The sequence below is a fragment of the Arvicanthis niloticus genome, chromosome 9 (assembly GCF_011762505.2).
Source record: "Arvicanthis niloticus isolate mArvNil1 chromosome 9, mArvNil1.pat.X, whole genome shotgun sequence".
Taxonomy (NCBI): Eukaryota; Metazoa; Chordata; class Mammalia; order Rodentia; family Muridae; genus Arvicanthis; species Arvicanthis niloticus.
Window position 1 is genome coordinate 18,079,216 of NC_047666.1, and position 26,378 is coordinate 18,105,593.

A 26,378-nucleotide genomic window follows, 5' to 3' on the forward strand; every position below is an offset into this window, starting at 1 on the left:
ATAGTAAGAACCAGACCTAGAGCCCAGTGTACACTAAGCACATGCCTAGCTCAAGAGTTTAGATTTTAGTTTAAAGTTGAGATGCCTCTTTTTATGTAAATATTTAAAATGTTTCTAAAATTTAGTAATTTGGATATCTTAATTAGTAGATGCTGTCCTATATACTTATCAAAGATGCCAAACACTGATAACATTTGAACATATTCATATTGATAGAAATAATATTGTATAGGTTGAGTGTATATGTATCTGGGATCTCAGCCCTTGAGGCAGAGACAGGAAGATCAGGAGTTCAAGGTCATTAGCTACACAGTAAGTTTAAGCCAGCCTGGCTACTTGAGACTCTGTCTCACAAAAGCAAATAAATAAACAAAGGATTATGCTTAATAGATTTTATTGAAGTTTACTATAACTTATTTCAGATGCATCCTTTTATTGTACGTTTTATATAATAAATTTTAAAGTTGACAACTGAAAAAAAAATCTTGAGGGTCTTCTATGTTCCAGATTTCCTGTCCTGGAGGATTTTGCTTTGTATCAAACTAATCTGGCCATCTTCCAACCCTCTGTTTTTTATCAATGACTTACTGAGTCACATGCTTGTCAAGACTTCATCTTAAGGATTGCTACTGGAAAGCCAAACATAACAAGTGTCTTATAGATATATGCTGTATATCACCTTGTGATAAAAGCCAATTTTAACATTTTTTGGCAAAAATTCTCCAATGATAATTTGTAAATTTACATTTCTATAAAGCAATGTGATCTATTGTATCCTTATCCTCTAACATTGATTGGAATTTTGGACATATTTGTATGTAGACATACATTCTTACACATAGAAACTGACAGAATGGATCACTTTAAAAATTCTACTTTCAATGTGAGGCAGGACCATTGTAGTAAATGCCATACAATGCATCCCTCAGAAATGTGACTGGCAGCCTTATAAGAGAAAACCTAGAGAAATCATCTGTATTATTTTTCTCATCTCTCCCATGAAGATCAATGGGGAAATGCCCCATTAGCAAGTGAGGAAATATTCTTGCCAGATAACGAATCCTCTCATGTCTTAGTCTTGGATTTTTCAACTTTCTGGCTGGAGTCAAATCATTCTGTGTTGGTGAAACCATATAATTTATGGCATTCTGTCACAACAGCCAAATTAATAAAGTCAATTAAATACATTTACCTATAGTCTATTCAGTCTTAATGAAAAGTTTTAAGCAGAAATATAATCGTTATTTACTTTTATTTAAATATTACTCATGTTTAATGTATACAGTTGTAGTTTTGTATGTTTGGTCAACCTTTTCAACTATTGCTTAAATACTGTCTACACTGCTTTTTACACATGTATTGCTAATTACCGAGTATGAGGAACTCAATTGCCTCTTGGGTACTATTCACTCTAAAATGTGGAAATCTATACATAATTAACTTAGGAGCAATAAATTAATATATTCATGTTTAACTAGATCTTTCCAATTTTACATATTCCAGGGTTTCCTACTTAAAAAGTGATGCTGCCCATAAGGGACAGGTCTTCCCACCTTAATTAGACTAATAAAAGTATTATTCTACAGATAAACCTGAACAATTCCTCAATGACATTCTCTTCTCATATGATTCTAGACTGCCTCACATAGACAACTAAACTAACCATCATATGGTTAGAGTTGCTTCTTATAAACATGTTAGGATTTGCAATCAATGGTTAGTTTGGCATGTACTGTTTAAAGAAGTAGAAGGGAAGTTAACAAGGGAACTTTCTTTTCTGAATAAAAAATGTACTTATTCATGTATATGATGATTCTTTGCAAATATTTTTCTTTAAATTTTCTTAATTAGATTTTTTACATTGATTTTCTGTGTCCAAAAAATCCAATTACATTTTCCATTCCCACTTTTTAAATTATTAACACTTTCTTTAGTTTTATTAAGAAATGCTGGATTTAGTAATGGGTTTAAATATTTATTTTTGTTTATCCATGTTGCCAGAAGACCCTTACTACAAAAAAAGACTAACACTTTCATAAATTAATAGGGAAATTTTAGTAATCCAAAAGTAAAATGAAATTTAGTTCTGTGTATAAATCATTAATAAAAATTATTAGTTATAGATTTGTTTTTATTTTCAATAACATAATGTATATAGAATACTAGAGTGAATATTTATCAGTGTTTATACATGTAGCCTTAATATTTATAGGTTTGTTTTACATATGACTGTCATGAAAATTTTAAACATAGTTCAGACTCAGAATGGTCACCTCAATGTTAGAAAATAATGAAGTAGAAATACTGATAATCTGACTTCAAGTTACCATGAAGTATGGCAATCAAATCAACATGATACTAGTACAACAAAAAACATAGTTAATATACAGAATAGTGAGTTCAAATCCAATCTATACATAAGTAAAATAATCGCTGACAGGGGCACAAAAATGAGCAAAGTTTGTCTTTTCTACAAATGGTGCTAAGCACTTAGAGAGCCATATGCTAATAAATAAATAAATAAATAAATAAGAAATTACATCTTCAAAAATTTACTAAAATCAGCTTGCTAAGTCTTACACTATGAACCTAAATATAATATGTAAAATTATAAAATTCCAAGAGTGTGACATAGGAAGGAATATGGATAAGTTTGGAAACAACAAGGGGTTTTAGATAAAACAAGGTATGCATCACAAAACATAAGTCAAGAAGCTGGAGTAAACAAGAAACTTCTGCTTTGTGAAAAGAGTAGTGGTTTTGTTGGAACAGGGAGGATTAGTTAGGACTTATTGTATAGCCATAACCTATTGGTAGAAATCTGTATAATTAATATCAAAATGAAGTTATAATATCTTAAATGGTACAAAATTTACTTTGATTTCAAATTTAAGGTTTTCATTGGTATAAGCTTCTTATTGATATAAAAGTGAGATGAATATTAATACTCTCATGGGCATTGTGCCTGTATAACACATTTAGGAATACAAGGCTTAGACCCAGTCCTTCTTTAACTTTTTTAACTGATTTGGGACAGTTAGCCTATGAGTTCAGGGACTATAGCAAATTCATGGCTTTGAGTTTATTGTTAGGGTGTTTTCCATATTTTATTTAGAAATAGCTGAGAGGAGTTAACAGACAACAGTCCAGGTTACCTTACATGGATAGTTGGTTTTCAAAACTTCAGAAGTCCATAGAATTGACATTACAAATATTTATATATTAATGTTCATTTTGATTAGAGACCTGTCTGCTCCTGACAGCTTCCTGTCATGGATTCTACAAAGAAATTGAGCATCCTTGGAGTTACTCCAGTTGTGCAGTGACAGCCACTAGGCAAGAATTGCCTCTCTCCATCTACAGACAAATTATTTTCCAGAAAAGGACACACTTGCAGAATAGTAGACTGATTATATCTGCCTAGGCAGAGTAATCAGCCCTTAATAATTCTGCATCACTAAGGTCTGTCAGATGATTCTGGGCCAAAAGGCTGAAGATTTGATGCTCTAATGTTCGGTAGTATAGGGGCTTTCCGGGTGTTCAGCAGTCTCAATAAATTGGCTAAGTTTTAGAAGCTATGCTTAGTGCTTCCCATAATTTCAGTTAACTCAGTCATTCTGGACTTCTGACGGGGTTGAAGACCTATAGTCTCATAGCCAATCCTGGCTATTTACTTTGAGAGAAAAGATCTGAGTGGATGGTTATCAGCTGACATTCATTCTAAAGCCAAGAAAAAGGCCAGCTCCAGAACTAAGTGTTCTAGTTAGAAGAGATGACAGAGGTTCTAGTTAGTCAACAAAATGATGGACTGGGTATTAGGACTATCTTGTACCTCACTGCTACAATTAGGAATAATTATGCTCTAATTGCATTTTGAGAGAAAAGTTTTATTTTAACAGGAAGGGTGAAGCTAGGTGATGAGAGAGAGAAAGAGAGAGAAAGAGGGGGAGGGCATGGAGGCAGATGTTCACGTGTCTCCACCAGTCAAAGATAGTTTATATATATAGGTTGGGTATTGGGTTACACTTCTGATTGAGCATTACCAAACTTATAAAGCTTTGATTAACATTTTAAAAAAATGTATAAAAGCAAAAAGGAAAAGGGTGCATGGAATAGGGGTTTTCTAGGGAGGGGAAATGGGGAAAGGGGATGGCATCTGAAATGTAAATGAAATAAAAAAAAAAAGAAAAGAAAAGAGTAGGTACATCAGAAAACAGACAAGTGCCGGTTGTGGTGGCACACGCAGGTAGGATTTGCTGAAAGAGGCAGAGGCAGAAGGATCACAAGTTCGAGGCCAGCCTGGGCTACACATTGCCGGGTGGTGGTGGCGCACGCCTTTAATCCCAGCACTTGGGAGGCAGAGGCAGGTGGATTTCTGAGTTCAAGGCCATCCTGGTCTACAGAGTGAGTTCCAGGACAGCCAGAGCTACACAGAGAAACCCTGTCTCAAAAAAACCAAAAAAAAAAAAAAAGAAAAGAAAAGAAAACAGACAAGTACTGGGAAAAAATATTCAGGGAAGACACATCTGATAAAGAACTGTTATCTAAAACACAAAAAGAATCCTTAATAGTCAACACTAAGTGGAAGACTTGTCTGATGAGAAAGCAGGCTGTAGAGCTCCAAAAGATAACGTTTGTGAGTGAAGATACAAGGATATTCTACATCTCGCCTGAAAATGAAAACAACAATGTAATGATTCACACAAATTAAAGTGAGCAAATTATAAAACAATATAAAATGTGGGGGAGAATGTGAAACATGAAAATTCCACATTCAGTTACAGTAGGACTGAAAACTGATATAGCTATTTAGGAGGCCAGCTGATTAGTAGAAGAGATAAAACCTGGTGGCTCATTTACAAAGATGCCAGGAGCCAGATTAAGTCCATAGAATTTAAGAACAGAAAACACTGAAACCCTGCTGATAGCCTGCTAAGATACCCTGTTTCAGCCAAGCCTGTCTGTCTGCAAGATCATGCACCTGATAAGTTCAGTCAAGAGAAGGTGAAAGGTATAGGTCAGCACACCTTTAGTTAATAAAAAAAATACAGGTGGAATTATGGTAGGAAAGATAAGAACAAGATAATCTTTAAGACTACACTCTTCTGATTGTCAGTAAGGAAAGGGAGAAAGGATCATGCATTCATGGTTGTAAAGACTATCCTCTTGTGAAATCAGCGTACCTACTGTTATTAGGATGATATACTCTTAGGCTTCAGTGATCTTACGAAATGAGAATCTTGGTTTCTCACAAGTTTTATAAAATGAATCATTTGCTAATATGCACTCATATGAACCAGTAGCCACAATTGTTGGTGTTTACTTAAAAGAATTCAAACTTTATGAAAAAAAAAAAGTCCTCAATTCACATTACTTCTAATGGGATCATAACTTTAGAAACCAGAATGTCACCTACATATCCATCATTTTATGAGTGAATCAACAAGCATGTACATCCAGACAAAGGAATAATATTCAGCATTAAGCATGAATAAGTTATCAAGCCAGGAAAAGACCTGAAAAAAAAAAAAACTCATATGCATCCTATAAAGAGATTAGTCTGAAAAGGTTACAATTGTTCAACCTTTGATCTCTACACAGTAAAAGAGAATGGGAATTTGGGGGACACTGAGAGAAGATGGTGGAATACATAGGGCATTTAGCACAGCAGGATTATTCATCTTACAATGTATGACATGTACCTCATAACTAACGAGTACATCAGAAGCCACCTTAGGACAATAGTCTCTGGAGCCCTGTGAAAAGCAAGGATGATCAACCTCATGTAACAAACAGTAAGAGCTGTGGACCATATTGATCTCCTGAGCATGTATATTCTCCGTTTTCATCTAGACCATTTTCCCTCAATCATCTCTTTAGCATTCAGTTTCTGAAGCACAAGGCGGAGGGAAGAGTAGGACCCTATACACAGGGCAGCAGTTGTTGTCAACAGTGTTTCCATACAACAAGACCAAATTTCAGAGATTTATGTTGAACTCGGTGCTCTTTGCAGGGGAGGTTTAGGAAGAAATGGAAGCTTTGCCTAGTCACTATGTAGCAGAAAAGTGCAAACATTCTGCTAGCAATTTCTTCTGGTATTTATTCTATTCTCACTGTTTCTTCTGCTAACTTCTGCTGCTTAGGACTTGCTTTCTCGGTATCACCCTATTATGTTTGTTGCTCCAGCATCATGCTCCAGGGGCACCAGTCAACAAAGATTGATGACACCTTTTTTCATCTTTTCTATAGCAACTTTCCAGTATGTTTAGTATGATACAAAGTATCAGCCTCTTTTTGCTTTCTTTGTTTTTCATACCAACCTTGTACATCACATCTTTTGGCCAAAGTCTTTCTTCCTTTATAGCAGTATTCTCCAGCCTTCACATTGAGCTTAATGGCAAACTCTCACCTTCAGAGTCTGGAAGCACTTGGCTCTAAAATCCGTACAAACATTTACTAAATACTTAAGTTCCACACATTGACCTGTATGTGTTAGATATAGGACTGTACACAGCTTCTGGATGAGTTACAGTTTTCAATTATGACTCCCACCACCAACAAAATGAAAACTGGATAGACTAAATGAAGAATAACAAATCATGGGTTTCCTCAAACTAAGAGTAGTCCAAATAGGTCTAAAAAGAGGTATAAAATTTTCCATGAAATAATGGGAGGAGGCATGTAGGCATTATAGAGAAATGCATCCCACTGAATAGGAGACCCGTGCTCTTAGGCTAGTAAGAGTTGAGGCTGTGAAAGGAGTTTGCTGCTGGGTGATGAGGAATACCATGTATTATAAGATGCAGTCAGAACAGAGTGAAGACAATCAGTAAAAGCAATCTGCAATCAGATTGACAGTCTAGTAGGATAACTTCAACTCCTTCCCTTAGGATGAAGTTACATCTGATTTAATCTATTATAAGTCAAATAAAACACCCCTTAACTTCCCAACATCAGAGCTTAGCAACATAACACAACATAAAATACAGGCTGTTCTCAAATAGCCTAAATACATGCAGACCAGTAGTTAGTCCCACTGCCCAGCATTACAGGAGAAGATTGTATCTCATGTGACAAGGCAGAAAGAGGTAAAAGTCAAAACTTCAAAGCAGAGTTGAGTCTATCTTTTTCAAGAGATTGCTGAGTGGTTAAGAATATTCAATGCTCTTCCAAAGGAACAGAGTTTAGTTTCCAGCAAGCACAGTACAGCTTACAGCTCACACCTGACTATATAACTTTGGCTCTAAGGTATCCAGTACCCTCTTCTACTTTCTCTAGGGAACCTCATGCATATTGGTGCACACTAATGCAATGCATGTATGTACTCACACTACACACACACAGACACACACAGACACACACAGACACACACACACACACACACACACACACACACACATACTTAAACAAAGCTGAAATTCAGTTTAAGGTAAATGAAGGACTGCCTACAAAGGAAGACTGAATTTAAGCCACATAAGGGAGAGAAGTCAGTCTAGAATTCTTTAAAGAGTTCAGGAATTGGAGAAGGTATATGCTAAGACAGTAAGCAATATTTAATATTGATGAAGAGGGGATCGAAAATACCATCAGTTAAGAGACTGTGCTAGTCCAGCAGAGGACCAGGCTTCTGATCCCAGCAACCACATGGTAGCATGCAGATACCTGTACTTCCATTTCAAGGGAAGCCGATGACCATTTCTGGCCTCTTCAGGTTTCAGCATACATGTAGCACACACCAAGCAACTCATGCAAACACTAACACATACTAATATAGATAAAAATAAATGAGTATATATAATCAGAAAGAGAGAGATGTGAGGAACATATTTAAGCATAATAATATCAACAGCAGCTTATACAATGTAATATAAAAATAATATAATATAATTAATATAATATAATAATAATATAATATACCATAATGAAAGAGCTTAGACCACCTGACTTCAGGACTGGGCTCATAAAGTACAGGCATCCACTAAAATTGAAGTACAAGATAATAGTATAATTCAGGAAGCCCATGGGTGTTCACATCAAGGGAAGAACTGCAAAGAGGTCTGGATGCTCAGGAGAGAGCTTTGAACTCAAAATAGAGATCTATGCCTGATTACCACACCCAGTAAACAGCAGATAAGTAAGAAAAGCCGACAAAATTACCCAAAGAACAAAAGATCAAGATTCTGGATAAAAGTAGAAACTAGGTGTAACTGTATGTTTATAGATGGGGTAAAGTTTGTGGAAAAGGATGCAGAGAGAGACAGGCAAGGGCAGAATGGAAAGGGGTGGGAGAGTTAGGCACAGGAAGGCATATCATCCACACCAGAACTCTGAATCTCTGTCCTGATCTGCACCCACTTCCACTTGTCTGCCTCATGCTTCCAGTAGGAATAAAGCAAGTGTAAGAGCTGGGGTCACCACCAGCACTGGCCTCAGACTCGGGATCTGCAACCTGTGCTTAGGACTCCATTAGCTGTTTGCCTTCTTTGTCCTTAATATTCATCAATCAAAGAGATGATAATACCTATCTGAGCCATAGTGAAGAATAAGTGAATTACTATTGGATACAGAATTTAATTAGTAAACATAGTGGAGGCTGTAAAATCACAAGTAACAACTGCAAATTCTGGTGGTGCATGCCTATAATTCTAGCACTCAGGGGGTAGAAGCATCTCTGAGTTCCAAGCCAACCTGGTTTACACAGCAAGGTCCAGGATAGAAAGAGCTACACAACAAACAAACAAAGAAACAAACAAACACACAAACCCACAAAAACCAAAAAAAAAAAAAAAAAAAAAATGAAAGAAAGAAGGGTAGTCCTGGGCATACATGCAGCTGATGGTCATGAATATACAGTGATGCCAACTGAGTCACAGGCAGTAGTAGTTCTTTAGAAGGGAGAAGTGACTACAGGCACTGGTGCTGAGCTTTGTTGGCACAAAGGTAGGAGAAAGATGCTGCATTTTAGCCACAGTTTTGGAAAGAGAAAGTTCAATGGGAGCTAGGGAAGATGAGAGGGGAAGGAATTAATAACCTAGAGGTGAGTCTTGTGGAAAAGAAGCAGAGGTAATGCATACAACCATACACTCTCACAGATACAGACACAGAAACACACGTGTTCATACACAAATGTTCACACACACACATGTTCACACACACACATACACACACACAGAGAGAGAGAGAGAGAGAAAAAAAGAGAGACAGAGAGAGAGAGAGAGAGAGAGAGAGAGAGAGAGAGAGAGAGAGAGAGAGAGAGAGAGAGAGTGAGAGAGAGAGAGAGAGAGAGAGAGAGAGAGAGAGAGAGAGAGAGAGAGAATAAGTGGTCTTGAATCCCTGTGTGCTTATCTATGTGTGTGTGAGTCTGAATGCACATGTGTATGTGTGCATCTATTTGTGCATGTGTATGTTTCTGTGTGTCTAGGTATGTGAATACAAGTATGTATATGTGAATATGTATAAATGAGTGTAAGTTTGTGTATACATATGTATGTCAGTGTATATGTATGTGTATGAGCATATGTGTATCTGTGTGTGTATAGGTATGTATGTATGTGTGTATGCATGTGTGTATCTCTACATATGTGTGTGTATGTTAATATTATGTTACACTTAGAAAAATCAGAACAAGTTTATAATAATACTGCTCTAACCCCAGAATATGCTTACTAAACGACGGAAAAAAAGGAATTTCCACATCACCAGCTGTTCATCTGGCAACAGTACAGAGAACAGTTCATCTGTTTATAATTTCAGAAAAGGCAGGAAAGGGAAGCAATGCTTCATGAGTGTGATCAAGTGAGATGGCTCAGAGGTAAAGGTGCTTGCCACCAAACCTGAGGACATGAGTTCCATCACCAGAACTCACAAAGTGAAGGAGAACACTAATTCCTGCAAATTGTCCTCCAGTCTCCATAGGCACACTGCGGCATGTGCATTCCGATACAGATGCACACAGTACAAACACACACACACACACACACACACACACACACACACACACACATCAAAAACAACAACAAAGGATTATCACCTCTATGTAAAGCCATACAAGGAGTTCAATTTACTAAAAATAAATCTTGTTCCACTCTCTATGTTTCTATCACTTGCTGGGAAATCTTTCTTTATGAATCTGTGTGATTCTTTTTTTTTTTTAATTTTTTTTAATTAGATCTTTCATTTACACTTCAGATACCATCCCGTTTCCCCATTCCCCCCCCTTAGAAAACCCCTATCCCATGCCCCCTTTTCCTTTTTGCATTTATACATTTTTTAAGAAATGTTAATCATAGGCTTTATAAGTTTGGTATTGTTCAATCAGAGGTGTAACCCACTACCCAACCTAGATATATCAACTATCTTTGACTGGTGGAGATACATAAACATCTGCTTCCCTGTCTCCCCCCTCTATCTCTCTTTCATCACCTAGCTTCTCCTCTCCTTCTTCTTCTCCTCTTCTTACTCCTTTTCTTCCTCTCAGTACTCCTCCCACCTTAGCTCCTCCTACACATCACCCTTCCTGTTAAAAGGAAACTTTTCTCTCAAAATACAATTAGAGCATAATTATGCCTATTTGTACCAGTGAGGTACAAGATAGTCCTAATACCCAGTCCATCCTTTTGTTGACTAACCAGCACCTCTGTCATCTATCCTAACTAAAACACTTAGTTCTGAACCTGGCTTTTTCCTTGGCTTTAGGATGAATGTCAGCTGATGACCAAACACTCAGATCTTTTCTCTCAAAGTAATCTGATGCCAGGTGTGGTGGTTCCAAAAAAAATGGCCCCCATAGTCTCACAGAGAGTGACACTCTTAGGAACTATGGCTTTGCTGGAGTAGGTGTGGCTTTATTGAAGGAAGTTTGTCCCTGTGGTGGGTTCTGATGTCCCAGATGTTCAGACCAGGTGTTCACAGTTTCATCCTGCTGCCTGCAGACCCAGATGCAGAGCTCTCAGCCCAAAGGAGAAGTGGGTGGGTTCTTTGCCAGGGGTGGGGGGAACACCTGGGAACAGGAGGTGTTTGGGATGTAAATGAATAATTTTAATTAAAAAAAAAAAACAAAAAGAAAAAAGAAAGAGAGAGAGAGAAAGGAAGGAAGGAAGGAAGGGGAAGGAAGGAAGGAAGGAAGGAAGGAAGGAAGGAAGGAAGGAAGGAGCTGTTTTTAAAGCCCTATAGACTCATAGGAAGTTACATTATTAGGAGATGTTCCCTTGCTGGTAGTTGTAGCTTAGTTGAAGGAAATGTTTCACTGTGAGCTTTGAGGTCTCAGTTGCTAAAGTGATTCACATTCTCTTTTTGCTGCCTGCAGGTCCAGATACAAAACTCTCAGCCTCTTTTCTATCACCGTATCTGCCTGTGTGTCACCACGCTTCCATTTATAATGATAATGGTCTAAGCCTCTGAACTATAAGTCACCCTCAATCAAATAGTTTGTAAGAGCTGCCATTGTTATAGTGTCTCTTCATGGCAATAGAAACCATGACTAAGATATAAGTCATGTCCAAATGGGTGACAATCTTCTAATAGAAGAAAGACTTCATCATCAGAGGTGTTTATACATGTCATTTAAGTGGTAGTTAAAATTGTCACAATATTTATAAATATGTTTTCATAATCCACTTACACATATCTCTTCTGATCCAGTTTAAATAGCAGAATATGAAGGAAAAATGAATATTTTACCATACACCCACACTTTAGGTCAGCAAAGTTTTCCATATCAATATTTGAAACCCTCCACATGGGTTAGAAAATATCAAATCCAAACACTCACAAGCTAAACTGCCATTGGGTTTTAGTTACAAAGAGAGCAGCTAAAAGATTTTAAAACATAACAATCTTCGCATTTTGTGAAATGTAATAGGCCCTTATACTGTATGGATTTTATTACATATGTATTTATTGCTGAAATTCCCATCATATTCAGATGCTGCATAACATAAGACATCACAGCTTGCTTATTTGTGCCTTAGCAAAGTCTCCAGGAGGAAACCTCAGTAGCACCTTCAAAAGATCAATCAGCAGGAGTGCCACATGAAGCTGTTTTTCATCACAATTTAGAGAAACTTGCTTATACCCTTGGAGTCAGACTTTAAAAAAAAAATACTCCAGTGCATGCTCTGCTAACAACGAAATAATAACCATTTGAAAGAGCTTGAAGAGGAGTCAACTTTTCAAAGCAATCTATGGCTAAGTTATAAATTATTTATTCTGATGCCAGATACCTAAAAGAAGTTTTATTCCTCAAAGAATGTAGTGTATCTCTATCTCTCTCTCTCTCTCTCTCTCTCTCTCTCTCTCTCTCTCTCTCTCTCTCTCTGTGTGTGTGTGTTGAGTGAATGTATGTGTACATGCAGGTGCAGGCACACATGCATTCACAGGTGTCATCTTAGATTTATTTCCAAATTATTCTCAGACTGTCTCCCATTGGTTGATACATACCTCATTTCTTCAGCTGGGCAGCTGGGCTGTCCAGGCAGCTAAATCTTGTCTTAGCTTCCCAGTGGCTCTGCTATCATACTGGAGTTTTATACGGGAGCCAGTGACTCTAATTCAGACTTTCCTGTTTGAACAGCAAGCCTTCAATCACTGAATCATATCCTCAGTTTTAGAAGTTCTAAACGTTCTCTTCTTACTAAGTTAGAAGACACCTTTGTGCTTGCCAACTCCAGACATCAAATTCTTAAGGAGAAATTAACAGAACCATGAAGCTCAGTGATAGTGAACCTGCAGTGTGACTAATGCTTGCAGTAGCCATTAACAAAGTTTTCATGATTTTCTTATACTCGCTGGGATAAGTTGGTGCCCCAAGAAAAGCAATCTACAAAACACTGTATGAAAACAATCTGACCCAGACTAAACATTACTCTCATCTTAATTGGAAAGAGTGCTTTTAAACATAGACTCTGTATTCTCCTTTATGGTTTTACACTCACTTCTAATTTTTCATTAGCCTAAGGAAATAGTTAAAGAAACAAAGTTCTTCCCAATGAAATGTCTCCCATCTTCTATGTGGTGATAGAAGTTAAGAAAGTTCAATATGAAAATATAAAAAAAATAACTTTAATATAGACTATTCTGGTAATTTTATTAAGTATATGAAGATTAAATTTTGGAGAAAATGGGCCTAGAAAGATGTTTCAATGGCTAAGATCCCTGGTTACTTTTCCAGTAGAACTAGGTTCTTCAGTTCCTAGCACCCATGTGGAGGTTGGATTATTCTAGCTCCAGAACCAGAAACTCTAACTCCCTCTTCTGGCTATCTTAGGCACTCTATATGCAGTGCACATTGTGTTGTGTACAAACTTACATATATTCAGGCAAAACATCCACACATAATAAGTAAAAATAAATATAACTTTTAAAAACTAGAAAAACCCAAAACACTTTCAATTTATAAGCCAAGGATCACTCCAATGATGAATGGTTATAGGCTTTTAAAAGAAAAGCAATAGATGATTTTTCTGGGCAAAAACTCAATGTGTATACTTTCTTACAAAGAACACTGGCCCTCCAGTCACCTTTCCAAGCAATGGCAAAGACTCAAAAATGGCTTCCAGAGAGCTAGCTGAAGGCAGAGTGTTGGCACATTTTGGAAGAAATATATATGGTCTTTCCTAATCAAGCATGCATGCTGTTTAGAGCCATCAAGTTTAGAAAAAGGAAGACATTCTTCCCAGCTAACTATTTCAACTGTACCAGTGGGAACACAAAGCTACAATGATTTTAAGCTATCATTCTTAGTGATGCTAAGCACCAACTATGTGGTAAGCACCACACTGAGTCCTTTACCTACTGTCTGTCTATCTGCCAAATGTTTAATGGTATCACTGTAATGCCTCATTGCTTCATTAACTTACAGAAATCATCAGAGGTTAAATGGTATCATATCCTCCTCTTGGTTGTTACTCTCTGTGTCTTCTACATAGATTTCATCTTAGACCACTTGTTTTTCAATATTTTGAGTGCCAATCATTTCACTATTATTCTTTATTTTTTCCATCCATATGTATGCCTCTGTTAGTGATATTACATGTGTGAAGGTGTTGAAAAAAGCCAGAAGGAGACTCACACCCCCTCAAGTTGGAATTACAGGAGGCTGTCAGACATACTATGTTAGTTCTGGAAACCAAACACAAGTGCTCTAGAACAGTGAGCTGTTAACCACTGAGCCAACTCTCTCCAGCCCCCTGAATGTCAAACTTTATTGCAATTCTATCCCAAGGACTCTTGAGTCAAACCTTTGACTTTCAAAGTTTCTCAGAGAACAAGAGACTCTAATATTTACTGGATTGATGTTTCCCAGGCTTATTCCTCCTAGTGTGTTCCAGTGCATTTACTAAGCATACGTTCTATAAAGTTGCTTATGTTATAAAATCCACACATTATTGAAAAACAGCTTTCATTGTTTAAGAAGAATCATTGTAATTTCTATATTGGATTATTAACTCCAGATATTTTTTTCTTGGAGTTTCAGAATACTTTAAAATAATAGGAACCAAAGATATTTTAAGGAGACTAATATTTACAAAAAATGTTTCAATAAATACAAATAATATAGTGGAATAAAAGCTCAACCCAAAATTAAGAATCCACTCTGATGGTAATTTGGCACTGAAGTAAAATTATACATGATGACAGGCAAAGCAATGCAGCCTTGTCCTAATGAAGCACTTCCATTTCAGTCTGCTATTGGCCCTCACCGAGCCATACTGAAGCAGAAAAGCTTAAAACAGAGCTACAAAGATGGGTCCACAGTCAAGAACACATGCCAATCTAGCACAAGATCTAAAGTTTTAGTTCCTAGAAGCTACATCTGATAGCTCACTTCCACCAAGTGTAGAGACTCTAATGCCGTCTTCTGCCCAACATGAGCATATGCAATCATATACACATACTCACATGTGTGCACACATGTGCACATGTACATGCACACACACAGTTAAAATGAATAAATCTCTGGTTTAAAGACACTACAATGAGATAACTTTCAACTCCTCACTCATCAATTATAGAAGATAATCTATAACTGCCACTCTGGCATATTAGACCATACATTTTTTACCCAACCCAACATCCAGGACTCTGATTCTACTTCATGAGTATGTCTGGTTTAGAAAGGCATAGAACATGCTGCCTGCATTCCTTGTGGGAGAAGGCCTTTGGGGAATCTTGAAATTTTTAGAGTTTCTTATATCTTTTTTCCTTTGAATGGTACATGTCGGTCATGCCTCTGAGAAGCTAGGTCACAACAATCTCAAATCAAGATAAAGAAATGAGGCTTTAGACCCGAGCAGGCTGAACATGGAGCCTATCATTTTCCACTTGCTGAATTTATTCCCTGAGTAAAGGGCCTGGCAACGGTGCTCCAGAAGATCCTAGGGAACAAAAATAGCAGTGGGGACTGGAGTGACATCGGAAACCTAGGCTCTGCTAGTACACTGTCCTTGGGAAATGAACTATCCTAATCAAACTTTGGATCAACTGTTGGGACTTTCTAGCACACCAGCCTGCAGAACCTAGGCTTGTTGTTGTTTCTTAGTAATACAAAGATTAATTTATTCTTTGAATTTTTTGTACATTCCTTTGAGCATTGTAGTTTGATGGTAGCTATCTAGCAGGGACTCCTTTGCAACTTTCCCTAATGGTTCCTAGGCTATCTCCATGCCAACTGTATGTTCTCCTTTGTGTTATTAAGATTCCTGAGTCTAGTTAGGGCTGTCCACATATACATGGGTGTGTGCAGGCAACCTACCACAGCTATGTCCCGACAGGAAAGTGACTCTGCCTTACTGAAGGGCTTTTGAGCTGTGTGTGAATACTTCCACAGGAAGAAGTAGCAGGTGGGAACTAGATGTAGCAAAGAGTTGTTTTCCTGCATGTGTGTGCCTGACCTGGAGTGTAGACAATAGTAATCAGAAACAAAGCAGGAAAGCAGAAGAAAGAGAGAGGGGAGTAAGAGGACATTAGAGAGAATCCTTAGAAAGATAAAAACACAGACTGTGGTTTGTATAAGCAGCGCATGGGTAGATACTACCTGCTCAGGGGCTAGGTGGTTTGACATGAGTTTGCCTTTGCCTAGTGAAGGCTCCTTAGCTCCTTGGACCGACCTCTTACTCATCTGCAAAATGGGATTTAATGGCTTCACTCTGCATCTATTTCAAGTTTCAAAGATTCTCTTTTCACTGAACTCTTCTCAGAGACAGAGCTGAGAGACCATGTAAAAAGACAAGAATAATCTAGAATTAAAATTTAAACTTAGGTTATACACATACATTGTTTCCAACAAGCGGAAAAGCCCTCACAGTAAAGAAAATTGAAGCTCATGAACAATGGAAACAAGACAGAAGAATTGAGCAGTTGCAGAGTGGCTGATCTGTCAGAGGTTGCATAAAGAAATAGACAGCAACAAGCCAGAGGGAGGATTTCATACTTGACCATGAAGCTGATGAGAGGGGAAGCCAGGCTTCTGGAGATAGAATTTGTGACAGGGTATAATCAAATGATTATGACATGCATTCCCACTTTTTAATGTTAATATGACACCTCTGAGATGCCAAAGAGATGACAGTATGCCCTTAGTGTCAGTTGCTCCCAGTGCTGATGGCAAATGCGAAAGTTAGTGTGTGGGTGCTCCAGGCTGGACAAACAACCACTTGAGAAGCCTTGTTTCTCCTATGGTGTCCTTTCTTACTAGAACCAGCATTTTCATTCTTCATTGACTTTATGCCACAGATGGACTGAAAACCTTTTGCCTTTCCCACCCTCACCCAAGGGTGGTCTAGACTCCAAATGTCTAGCTCAGTAAAACCCAAAGGGGTATAGATGTGAGCTCACAATCCACACAATCACCCAGGGAAGAAAGCCAGCACCATGGCAAATGGAAAAGGAGACAAAGATCCAGGGGAAATGCTACAACCATGAGGGAAGAACTTTTAAGGTTTCTGACCATGTTTCCTGGAGGGATAGAGGTCTGGGCCAGACATAGTCAATATAGAGCACATGCCACATTTGACAAGGACACACAAGAATGTCACTATACTCACCATCGGAAATTAAAGAATTAAAAGTAGCATCCCAGAGGATGTTTCTTTTGTGTGTATGCATGTGTCTATATGCACGAGGAGGTTACAAGTTCTTAATTCCTCTCCATTTTTTTTTGTTTGTTTGTTGAACAGGGTTTCTCGCTGAACCCAGAGACCCCTTATTCAGCTACACTGATTGGCCTGGGAGATTCTCCTGTGTTATGTATATCAGCACTGCAATTCCATGTGCAACTGACAGACTCAGAACTGGGAATCCAGACTCAGAACATTATGCTTACACTGGCATTGCTTAACCCACTAAGCCACCTCCCCAACTCCCCCTGATGAAGTTATGATCAAAATGGAGTTTTAGATTTGTTGGCTGCCAGGAGATTAAACCAATCTTGGGTTTCGATATTTATACATTGCAATAAAAAAAAAGCAACAATGAACCAGTCTTGCTTATAGAGGAAACTTAGGAAGCAATGACAAAAGAATTCAGAAACAAAGTATATCTTCCATTGCTTCCCCATTTATTTGACAAAGTCTCTGGGAAAATCAACACAAACAAGAAAAGCTGCTGGAGCTGGGTCAGGAACATTCAGCACACAGATTGGACTCCATGTTTTCTTATTTTGTTTTTAAGAAAGAGAATGCACATGCAGTTGGGTAGCGAGGTAGTTGAGGGTGAAGTGCAGAATAGATGAGGGGAGAAAGGGGAATATGATGTACATATATTTGCACAGAATTTTCAAAAAAAAACCCCAAAGCATTGTATTTTTATTATTTAAAATGGAAAACATATGGTATTAAAGAAAAGAGAATTGTGAGAGAATTACCTTTGGTTTTTAATAAATGTTCAGAAAGCTTAGTATACTTCACTAAATATAAACTCTGTATCTATAAAACTTAGGTTAAGATGAGGCAAAAGAGCCTATGATATGGAGTTGTATTATGTGTGAGTATTGATTCTGACTCAACTACAAAAATCCATTTTTAAGACAAAATAGAAAATTTATATTTTGAGACAAAATAGAAAGTTTCTATTTTGGCCAGAGTGTTAAATGCAAGTTGGTTGTAACTTAGGATATGCTTAAATTTTTAATCAAGTTCATATCCCCATCAAATATATTTATTTTATTTCATGTGTTTAGATGTATTGTTTGTACACATGTGTCGTGCATATGCATGGTGACCATAGGCATCAGCAAATTGATTCACTGGAACTGTAATTATTGGGGGTTTTGAGTGTCCATGTGGGTGCTGGGAATAGAGCCTAGGTTACCTGGAAGAATGGCAAGTGTTCTTAACTATTGAACCATCTCTCTGATCCCTGCATCCACCCTTTCAGATACACTTCTTATAGCATATAAAAGTAAGTTCAGCTGCTTCACTAAGTACAGAGCCACAGGTGGATATTTTACATGTTGCAGTGTTGGGTGAATCTTGCATGCCTATGATGGGAATTTGGTAATTAAATAGAAATGGAAATACTATGTGATATAAGCAACTCTCTACGTCTTAGCGTGTTTGAAAATATCTGGAAACAAAGGAAATAGCTAGTGTTACTGATCACTTGGTTGAGTTTCTTACACACCACATATTGATGAAGATAAGACGATCAATAGTAATTCCCACTACACATTAAAAAAACTGAGGCACTCTCAGCTTTAAAAATGTATCCTCAGTTAAGTGTCTAGAGACAGCACAGCAGTTCATTGCCTTGATGCTATTTAACCACTCAGAAACGCACTGTAGGTACTATCTGTGTGGGATGCTTTCCTTATCATCTGCCTGTCTACCTGTCCTCTATTGGTTCAATGTTTACATACAGAGAAAAGAAACTACACTAAGTGCTCCTCTAAATCTTAGCTGCACAGGTCAGTTTTCAAGATACAAAAGGTGTAAGCTAATGTAACATGTTACTTAAAATAATAAGAGGAATCTATTTAGAGGACAAGACTGCTTGACACTTTTGCCTGGAAAGGAATCAGATCACCATGATAAATACCTATGGCACTACTATTTCCTTGCACTTTACTGTGCACACCCACCACTCTGCTCTGCTATCAGCCTTCTCTTTATATTCCTGATAACAAAGAGCTATGCTACTTCCCTGACCAACAGCTACAATTCTGATGGGTCTTCTCCTCTTTCTCTTTAGTTTTACTTATTTGTTATTTCTTTTTGGTGGATGGGGAGAGAAGACTGGAGAAATGGCTCAGAAATTAAGAGACCCTGCTGTTTTTCCAGAAGACCAAAGTTTTGTCCCCCGCATCCATGTCAGGCAACTTACAATGTCCAGTCACTCCAGTTCCATACCCTTCAAGGTTACATGAACCACAAGTGTACACACATACACAAATAAAAGTAAAACACTTTTTGGTTAAAGATGTTGTGCATAGAAATGATTGGATGATTTTAGGTGAAGAAGAAGGAAAAGATAAATGTGGACTTTTAATATTTTATACTTGTGGAAAATGATAAAAAAAATTCCTAGATATTGCAAGACTTGATTTCCATGATCATTCATTTTGGAATATATTCATCTTGGCAAAAATGTGAGAAGCTATAACAGCTAATTGCTTTTAGAGGGCCTATCAAGATGCTAACCAAATATGAGTCCAGTATAACTACACTGTTTGGGAGCTTGACACAGAAAGGTCAGACAGAGCTAAATGCAAGGACCTAGCTCAATACTCAAACAAACATCAAACAAAGAACCAAGGAAGATCCCAACAATACATTAAACATCATTCCTTTTATGGACAAGTAAACACGAAGACAAAATCAAAGCCACATTAAAAGCGAAGCTCTAAGTGAATTTTAACTTCAATTCAATACTCTATTTGTCTCCCACACATGCAGACCAATAGCAATTTGTCCATTCACCAGAAAACAGCATTATAGAAAAAAAAAATCACTGAGTTCAAATTACAGAGGTTAGATAACTCTTTGTTCTTTTACACATTGAAAACGATTCATTTAGAGTCCCATGATTATATTTCTCTTTTGTCATCTCTGACAATTTAAAAGTAGAAATAATTATATTGCCTATTTGTTTTCTATCACAGCTGTAACAAATCAGTATGAACCTGCTGAAGTGACCCACAAGAACCTACTCTCTCACTGTTCATGGGTCTGACATGAGTCTCCTGTCCAGATCCAAATCGAAGTTTGGAGTTGTATTTCCTTTTGGACACAGCAATGGAAAGCCTGATCCTTTCTTGCTGGGTGTGCTGGCTGAATTGAGATCAGGTCACAGGGCCATCTGCACACCATAGTTGAGGAGCACTCCCAGCCTGTTAGATCCCTGCAGTCTCTGCCTCACAGTTCCCTCACCACTCAAGGCCTGTGCTGCAGGTAGAATACTTTTCCCACCACATCTTGCTCTTCACTCTTATGTCCTACTGTCTCCTTCTGACCATAATTAGAAAACACCTGTGCTTTTAAGGATTGCTGAACAGACTTGGGAATTCAGAAGTCTCCCTGCCCACAGGATTTCCTTTTGCCACAGAAATTAAAATATCCATGAGTTCTGAGGATTCGAGTGTGCACATCTTTGAAAAACATATATAGTTCGACACAACATATCATTCAATAGTACAATAAAGTAAGATCTAAACTAAAAAAAAAAAAAAGAAATAGATACATTTTGGCCACCGCTGTCTTTATGATACTGATTTAAGATGAAATACAGTTTAATTGTTGACAGTGATGCTAGGCCCTGCTTTCCCTTGCCTTCTACTTATGAATTTTTTGACATTCTTGACTCAGCTTCATTCACTGAAATTTCTGGGACTGGTTTGATGGCTCAGTACGTAATAGCACTTGCTGCTATGGAAGAAGATAGGAGTTCAATTTCCAAAACTGAAAGCTCACAACTACCTGTTCTAGCTCAAAGGAATTTGATCTGATTCCTCTTCTGGCTTCTACAGATACCTGCATGCAGCCACATGTGTGAGCACACATACATGGGCATGTGTGTGCACACAGAAATAAAAATAAATATTTTAAGAAAGAATTTGGAAATACACACACACACACACACAGACAATAGTGAAATAACTTCAACCAATGAAATTTATCTAAAATCAATAGCATTCTAAAGATTTTCCTTGAAATCTGTTTAGAAGATATTTCACTGGTGCCCATGTCCAAATCTCTCCAGCATATTTACAAAAAAATGATAATATCTTTTAAAATATATTCTCTATGAAAAGAACAACACCTAACAATTAAACAAGGTGTTTGTTCCTGTATCAACCTTGCTGGGCAAGAAGTAACCTAAAATTTTATTTTTTCCTACTTTATTAAGTGAAGCCCCTTTGAAGCAGAAGAGTGAGTCAAGCCGAACTAAGTTCAATGCAGTACTGTGTGCATTTCTTTGCTTTCTGAATTTTTTTTTTAAATGTATTTTTAACAATTCTTGGGATTCATGCTGTAGTTACAGAGATTGGAACTTGACAAACTCACAGGTGAAACAAAGATACTTAATGAAAATTTAGAAGGTGACAAAACCCTGAGGCTTTTGATCAAAGTGTCCTACCTTTGATATCAAGATGGAAGTTGCCATGATGGGTATCTTCTGACTACCTGGCCAGTTCAGACTCCTCTCACCTTTCTTGAGTCACTGATAAAGTCCAAAAACATCAAAGGAGCAGCTTCCTTACATTGGTTTCTACCATCAGTGGCTTTTCTTAGTTCTCAAGAAGAGGCAACTATGCAGCCTAAGTGTAATCTACACAAATAGACTTCTGTTACAGAAACAAAGCACTACCAATATTTAATATCAATGGCAAAAGGAGAGAAGGAGGAACGTTTAACCTATCCCACTGATAGAGGCCAGGTTTTCAATATGCCCTACAACCTCTTTTTGATAAGATCTTAGGAAATAATGAACAATCTGGTAGCCGTGACAGAGATCCAGGAAAGTAAATGACAACTGATGAGAATTGAACCAAGGTCTGTGCACCTTAAGTGTGCATCTTAATAGTGAGCTGCATTCCCAGTTTCCAAGGCCTCAAGACACACAGCATTACTGCATATGAAATGTAACCTGGGTTATTGCCAGATTGTGACATAAAATCTGGAGAAAAACAATTAAAAGCAGAGGAGGGAGGAAAGAAAGTTATAGAGTATAGTACGAGCAGTAATGTCAACTCTGATAGAATTTGCAAATCCACTGCCAGTGGCAGCAGGGATAGTTGAGAGGCAGAGCCTGACAGGATGCTTTTGGAAATGTTGAGATACACATCTTTTACATGGCAAGCACTTATATACGAAGTGACTGAACAGAAGGAAATAGACAGCTAGTGTCCATAAGGCAGAATAGATACTCAGGAAGAAAAGTGTGGAGGCTAAATGTAAAGCTGTAGCAATCAAGACACAATGTACAGATTCGGCAATCACCTCCCAGACCATAGCAATCCAACCCAGAGACCAGGATCAGGATTGTACTGCCTGTAGAGCCTGTGGGAGGCAAAAGAGAGAGGGCGTATGGCCTGAAAGAAAAGAGAGAACATAAATGCTACTTGCAAATTTGATACTCATAAAATAATTGTTTTTACTTTATTTAAAGAAAAAAATTGGAATGAATCATAAACTAGAATATAAAAAAACATTAAAACTTCAGACTAAATTATATTCCTATATAAGAAGACAAATATATACAGAAAAAAAGTGGTGAAATATCTTCTAAGTAGGAAGGTCAGAATAACTTGTCAAAGCATAAAATGGAAGACTATGTGCTGCAAAAGGGATTGCTGAATCTTACAAAACAAGCAATGTTGTTACGCAATTAATGAGATTACGCATGTTAACAAGAAAAGAAAAAAAGGAAATGTAAACAGGAGACAAAATAATTAACCACATACTCACCGCCCATCCCGGAGCTAGTAAAGTTACTGCTCAACTTCGGGACAGCTTGTGGTTAGCAGTTCTTAGCTGTTATCCAAAGGCTGGATACAGCACACACTGTTCTACACAAGACATCCCACATGACAGCTGCACACACCTGGAAGGTTATCCCTCAATGAAGGTGGTGACATGTATGTACCTCAATGAAGGTGGTGACATGTATGTACCGAGTATGCCTGTGTAATTTGCAAATGTTCTTCAGTTAACATTTACTCCTCTAGTTACTTTCCTCATTGCTGTCAAGGAACACCTAATAAAAGCAACTTAAGGACAATTTAATTTTGACTCCTGGGTCACAGCCAGGAACTTGAGTTGCTGTCTTAGTTTGGGTTTTATTGCTGTGAAGAGACACCGTGACCTCGGCAACTCTTCTAAAGGAAACCATTTAACTGAGGCTGGATTACAGTTTCAGAGGTTTAGTCCATTGTCCCCATGATGGGAAGCACAGAAGCAGGAAAGCAGACAGAGCTCTGGAGAAGGAGCTGGGAGTTTTACATCTTGAATTGTAGGCAGCCAAAGCCTGCTCTCACAGTGGTACACTTCCTCCAACAAGGCCACACTATTCTAACATGGTTATACCTCCTGTAGTGCCATTCCCTAATGGCCAAACATTCAAACACCTGAGTCTATGCGGGCCATCTCTATTCAAACCACCAAGATGATCATTCTCATCTGAAGTCTGGAAGAAGATAAAAGATGCTGGACTCTGCTACCTTCTTCCATTTTTTTTTCTTATTCAATCTGGGACTCTAGGTGCTACCTGCATTCAGGCTTGGTCTTTCTTCTTCAGTTAAAACTCTAGAAAACAAAACCCTGACTGGAATGCCCAGAGGTGTATTTTCTAGGTGATTCCAAATGTAGTTAAGTAGACAATTAAGATGAACCATGCAAACAACTAAATAGGTGGAAATTTATCATGTAAAATGTATTAGGGGTTTGGAGATAGCTCCATGGTTAAGAATGTGTGCTGCACTCTTACACATATTTACATATAAATAAATGGAAAAACAAATATTTTAAAACAAAACAGTGTTAGAAGAAAAGGACATAATGATTTTCTGAAACATAGGGACTGCATTAAACTGAGTTTCTCCCCCTTTCAAACAGCAAACATTTTCAGCTTAGAGTGATGGCGTGAAGCAAAATTCCCATAAACACATGGAAAGTCCTGCTGAGCTGGCAACACCTTTAAAGGCCACTTCCTGCTGCACATGTGTCCTACGTAGATCTGGTGATTACATGGGGAGAAAAAAATATTATTGTTGTTTTAAAACTCTAAAGTAATCAGTATTTTAAAATAAAACATACACCTCCTATAACAATTTAGAATTAATAAAAATAAATTTTCCGCAAATGATATTGTGTTATCCTCCCTAGTTGCTAATTACTTGTTATTTGTAACACATATTAATAGCATGCATTAATGAGGTTCACCGTGATCTTCTTCGTCATTTATCTTAGTTAGTGTTTCTATCGCTATGCTAAACAGCATGATTAAAAGCAACTTGGGAAGGAGAGAGTTTAGTTTTGAGTACAGTTTCTCATCACAATCCATCATTGAAGGGAATCAGGGCAGGAACTGAAACAGGACAGGAACCTAGAGGCAGGGGCTGATACTGATATGGAGGCCATAAAGCAGTACTGCTTACTGGCTTGGCTTTCAGAAATGTTCAGGTTGCTTTCTTATAGCGAGGACCTCTTGCCCAGGGGTGGCAATGGCCCACTTGGGGAAGGGGCAATGCCATCCACACCCATCACTAATTGAGAAAGTTCAATACAGCCTTTCCCAGACGACAGACAATCTGATGGGGGCATCGACTCAGTGATGGGTACTTCTTCCCAAATACTCCAGTCAAGTTGGCATACAGTTAGCTAGCACACCGTTTTGTCAAGCCAGAACATTTTTATTTTATTTAGATTTTATTTTTATTTACCTGTATATGTGTAGCTTGAGTGAATATCTGTCATAATAAAATCTCCTGGCACTGGAGCTATGAGCCTTCGGACTTGAATGCTAACTGGTCTCACGGCCTCTGCAAAAACAAATATGCTTAACTAAATAAAGGAGGCATGAAACACTCCAAAACCTGTCCTGGGTGACAAGTAATGATGAAAACATGAATATATAGTTTTTTTCAAGTCCAGTTATAAGAATGTTTAGATTGGCCTAATAACTGTGTACTATCTAATACATACTTAAAGCAAGTGAACTGTGGTTATCCCCTAAAAAAAAACACAAATTGAACTTCATTGAGAACAAAAAGTAAAATAACACACAGGTACAAGCTTAAAGACACAGATCCCACATGAAGACATGGTTGCTGACTTCCATACTCTCACTTTCAGGGACATGGGTTCATACTAAACTGGAAATTACATTACAAACTTTCAATAGGTGTTTATTTTTATAAATGTTACATAATAAAGTAACTAAATTTGTTAAACCATCTCTGGACTTCTATATTTGTGAATAATATAATGCAATTTATATTTAAGATCTGAATAAAAAGTAACTCTGTGTGTGGGGGGGGGGGTCTGTGTATCTGTGTGGTGTGAGTGCATGCACGCATTGACTGCAGAGGCCAGACAGGGCATCAGATGCCCTGGAGCTGAAGTTATGTGTGGCAGTGTGGAGACTGAGAACAAACCTCAGGCAATCTTCGCATACAATACATGTTCTTAATTGTTGAATGATCTCTCAGACCTCTACAATTTATTTAAAAGCAATGTTAGATGCACAGGGCCTTGTACATGAACTGTATAAATAACTAGGAGTTTTACAATAGACTTGATGCTCAGTGAAGGTAGAAGTTCAAGATTTAGGAGAAAACTACTCTAAAATTGCATGATACCATCTATAAATAAACATATTGCTGCTAAACATAATTTAAAATGCTCTAATACTTAATCTCTGACCAGCATGAGACCCAACTAAAGTAAAACTAAAGAAGGAATTTTACTTTCTTGTACTATTTTTAAATGAATAATTCAAAATGTATTCTCTAAACAAGAGATATATAAGTAAAACTGAAAGCACATACATAGATTACTGACTCTTCAGACTGTTATACATTGAAGTAATAGTGACACTAAAGAATGTGAGAAAACTATTTCCCGTAGAAGTACAGTTACTTCTTTTTGTTAAGGTGTTTCCTCTCTTCAGATACATGACTGGATATTAGCAAAGCAAGAGAACTCATGGCTTCAATATCTCTTCATTGGTGACTTACTACACTAAGATGACCACTGCTGACAAATGCTGCTTATAACTTGAAATTGTGTTCAGAGACAAATGGTGACAAACTTTCCTCCTGTGCTTGATTTAAAAAAAAAAAAAAAGAAAGAAAGAAAGAAAGAAAACTCCAGCCAGTCACTCCTAAGTAAGCCCAGTATAGAAACTGTCTAGTTACAGAAAAGCAAGTCTGATAGAATAGCACA

The 26,378-nt window shown here is 37.6% G+C and overlaps 1 protein-coding gene across 4 annotated transcripts in view; it reads right to left on the reverse strand.

Annotated features, from left to right (window-relative positions):
- The window catches only part of Ctnna2 (catenin alpha 2), a 1,050,408-nt gene that overhangs the window by 954,101 nt on the left and 69,929 nt on the right, over positions 1–26,378 (reverse strand). For 2 of the 4 annotated variants that reach the window (XM_034511449.2, XM_034511446.2), the window contains exon 2: positions 24,875–24,973. The exons of the other annotated variants lie outside the window; for them this stretch is intronic. In XM_034511449.2, the coding sequence (XP_034367340.1) occupies positions 24,875–24,908 (34 nt within the window). In that variant the 5' untranslated portion in view covers positions 24,909–24,973. The remainder of the gene's footprint in view (positions 1–24,874; positions 24,974–26,378) is intronic. 4 annotated transcript variants of the gene reach the window in all.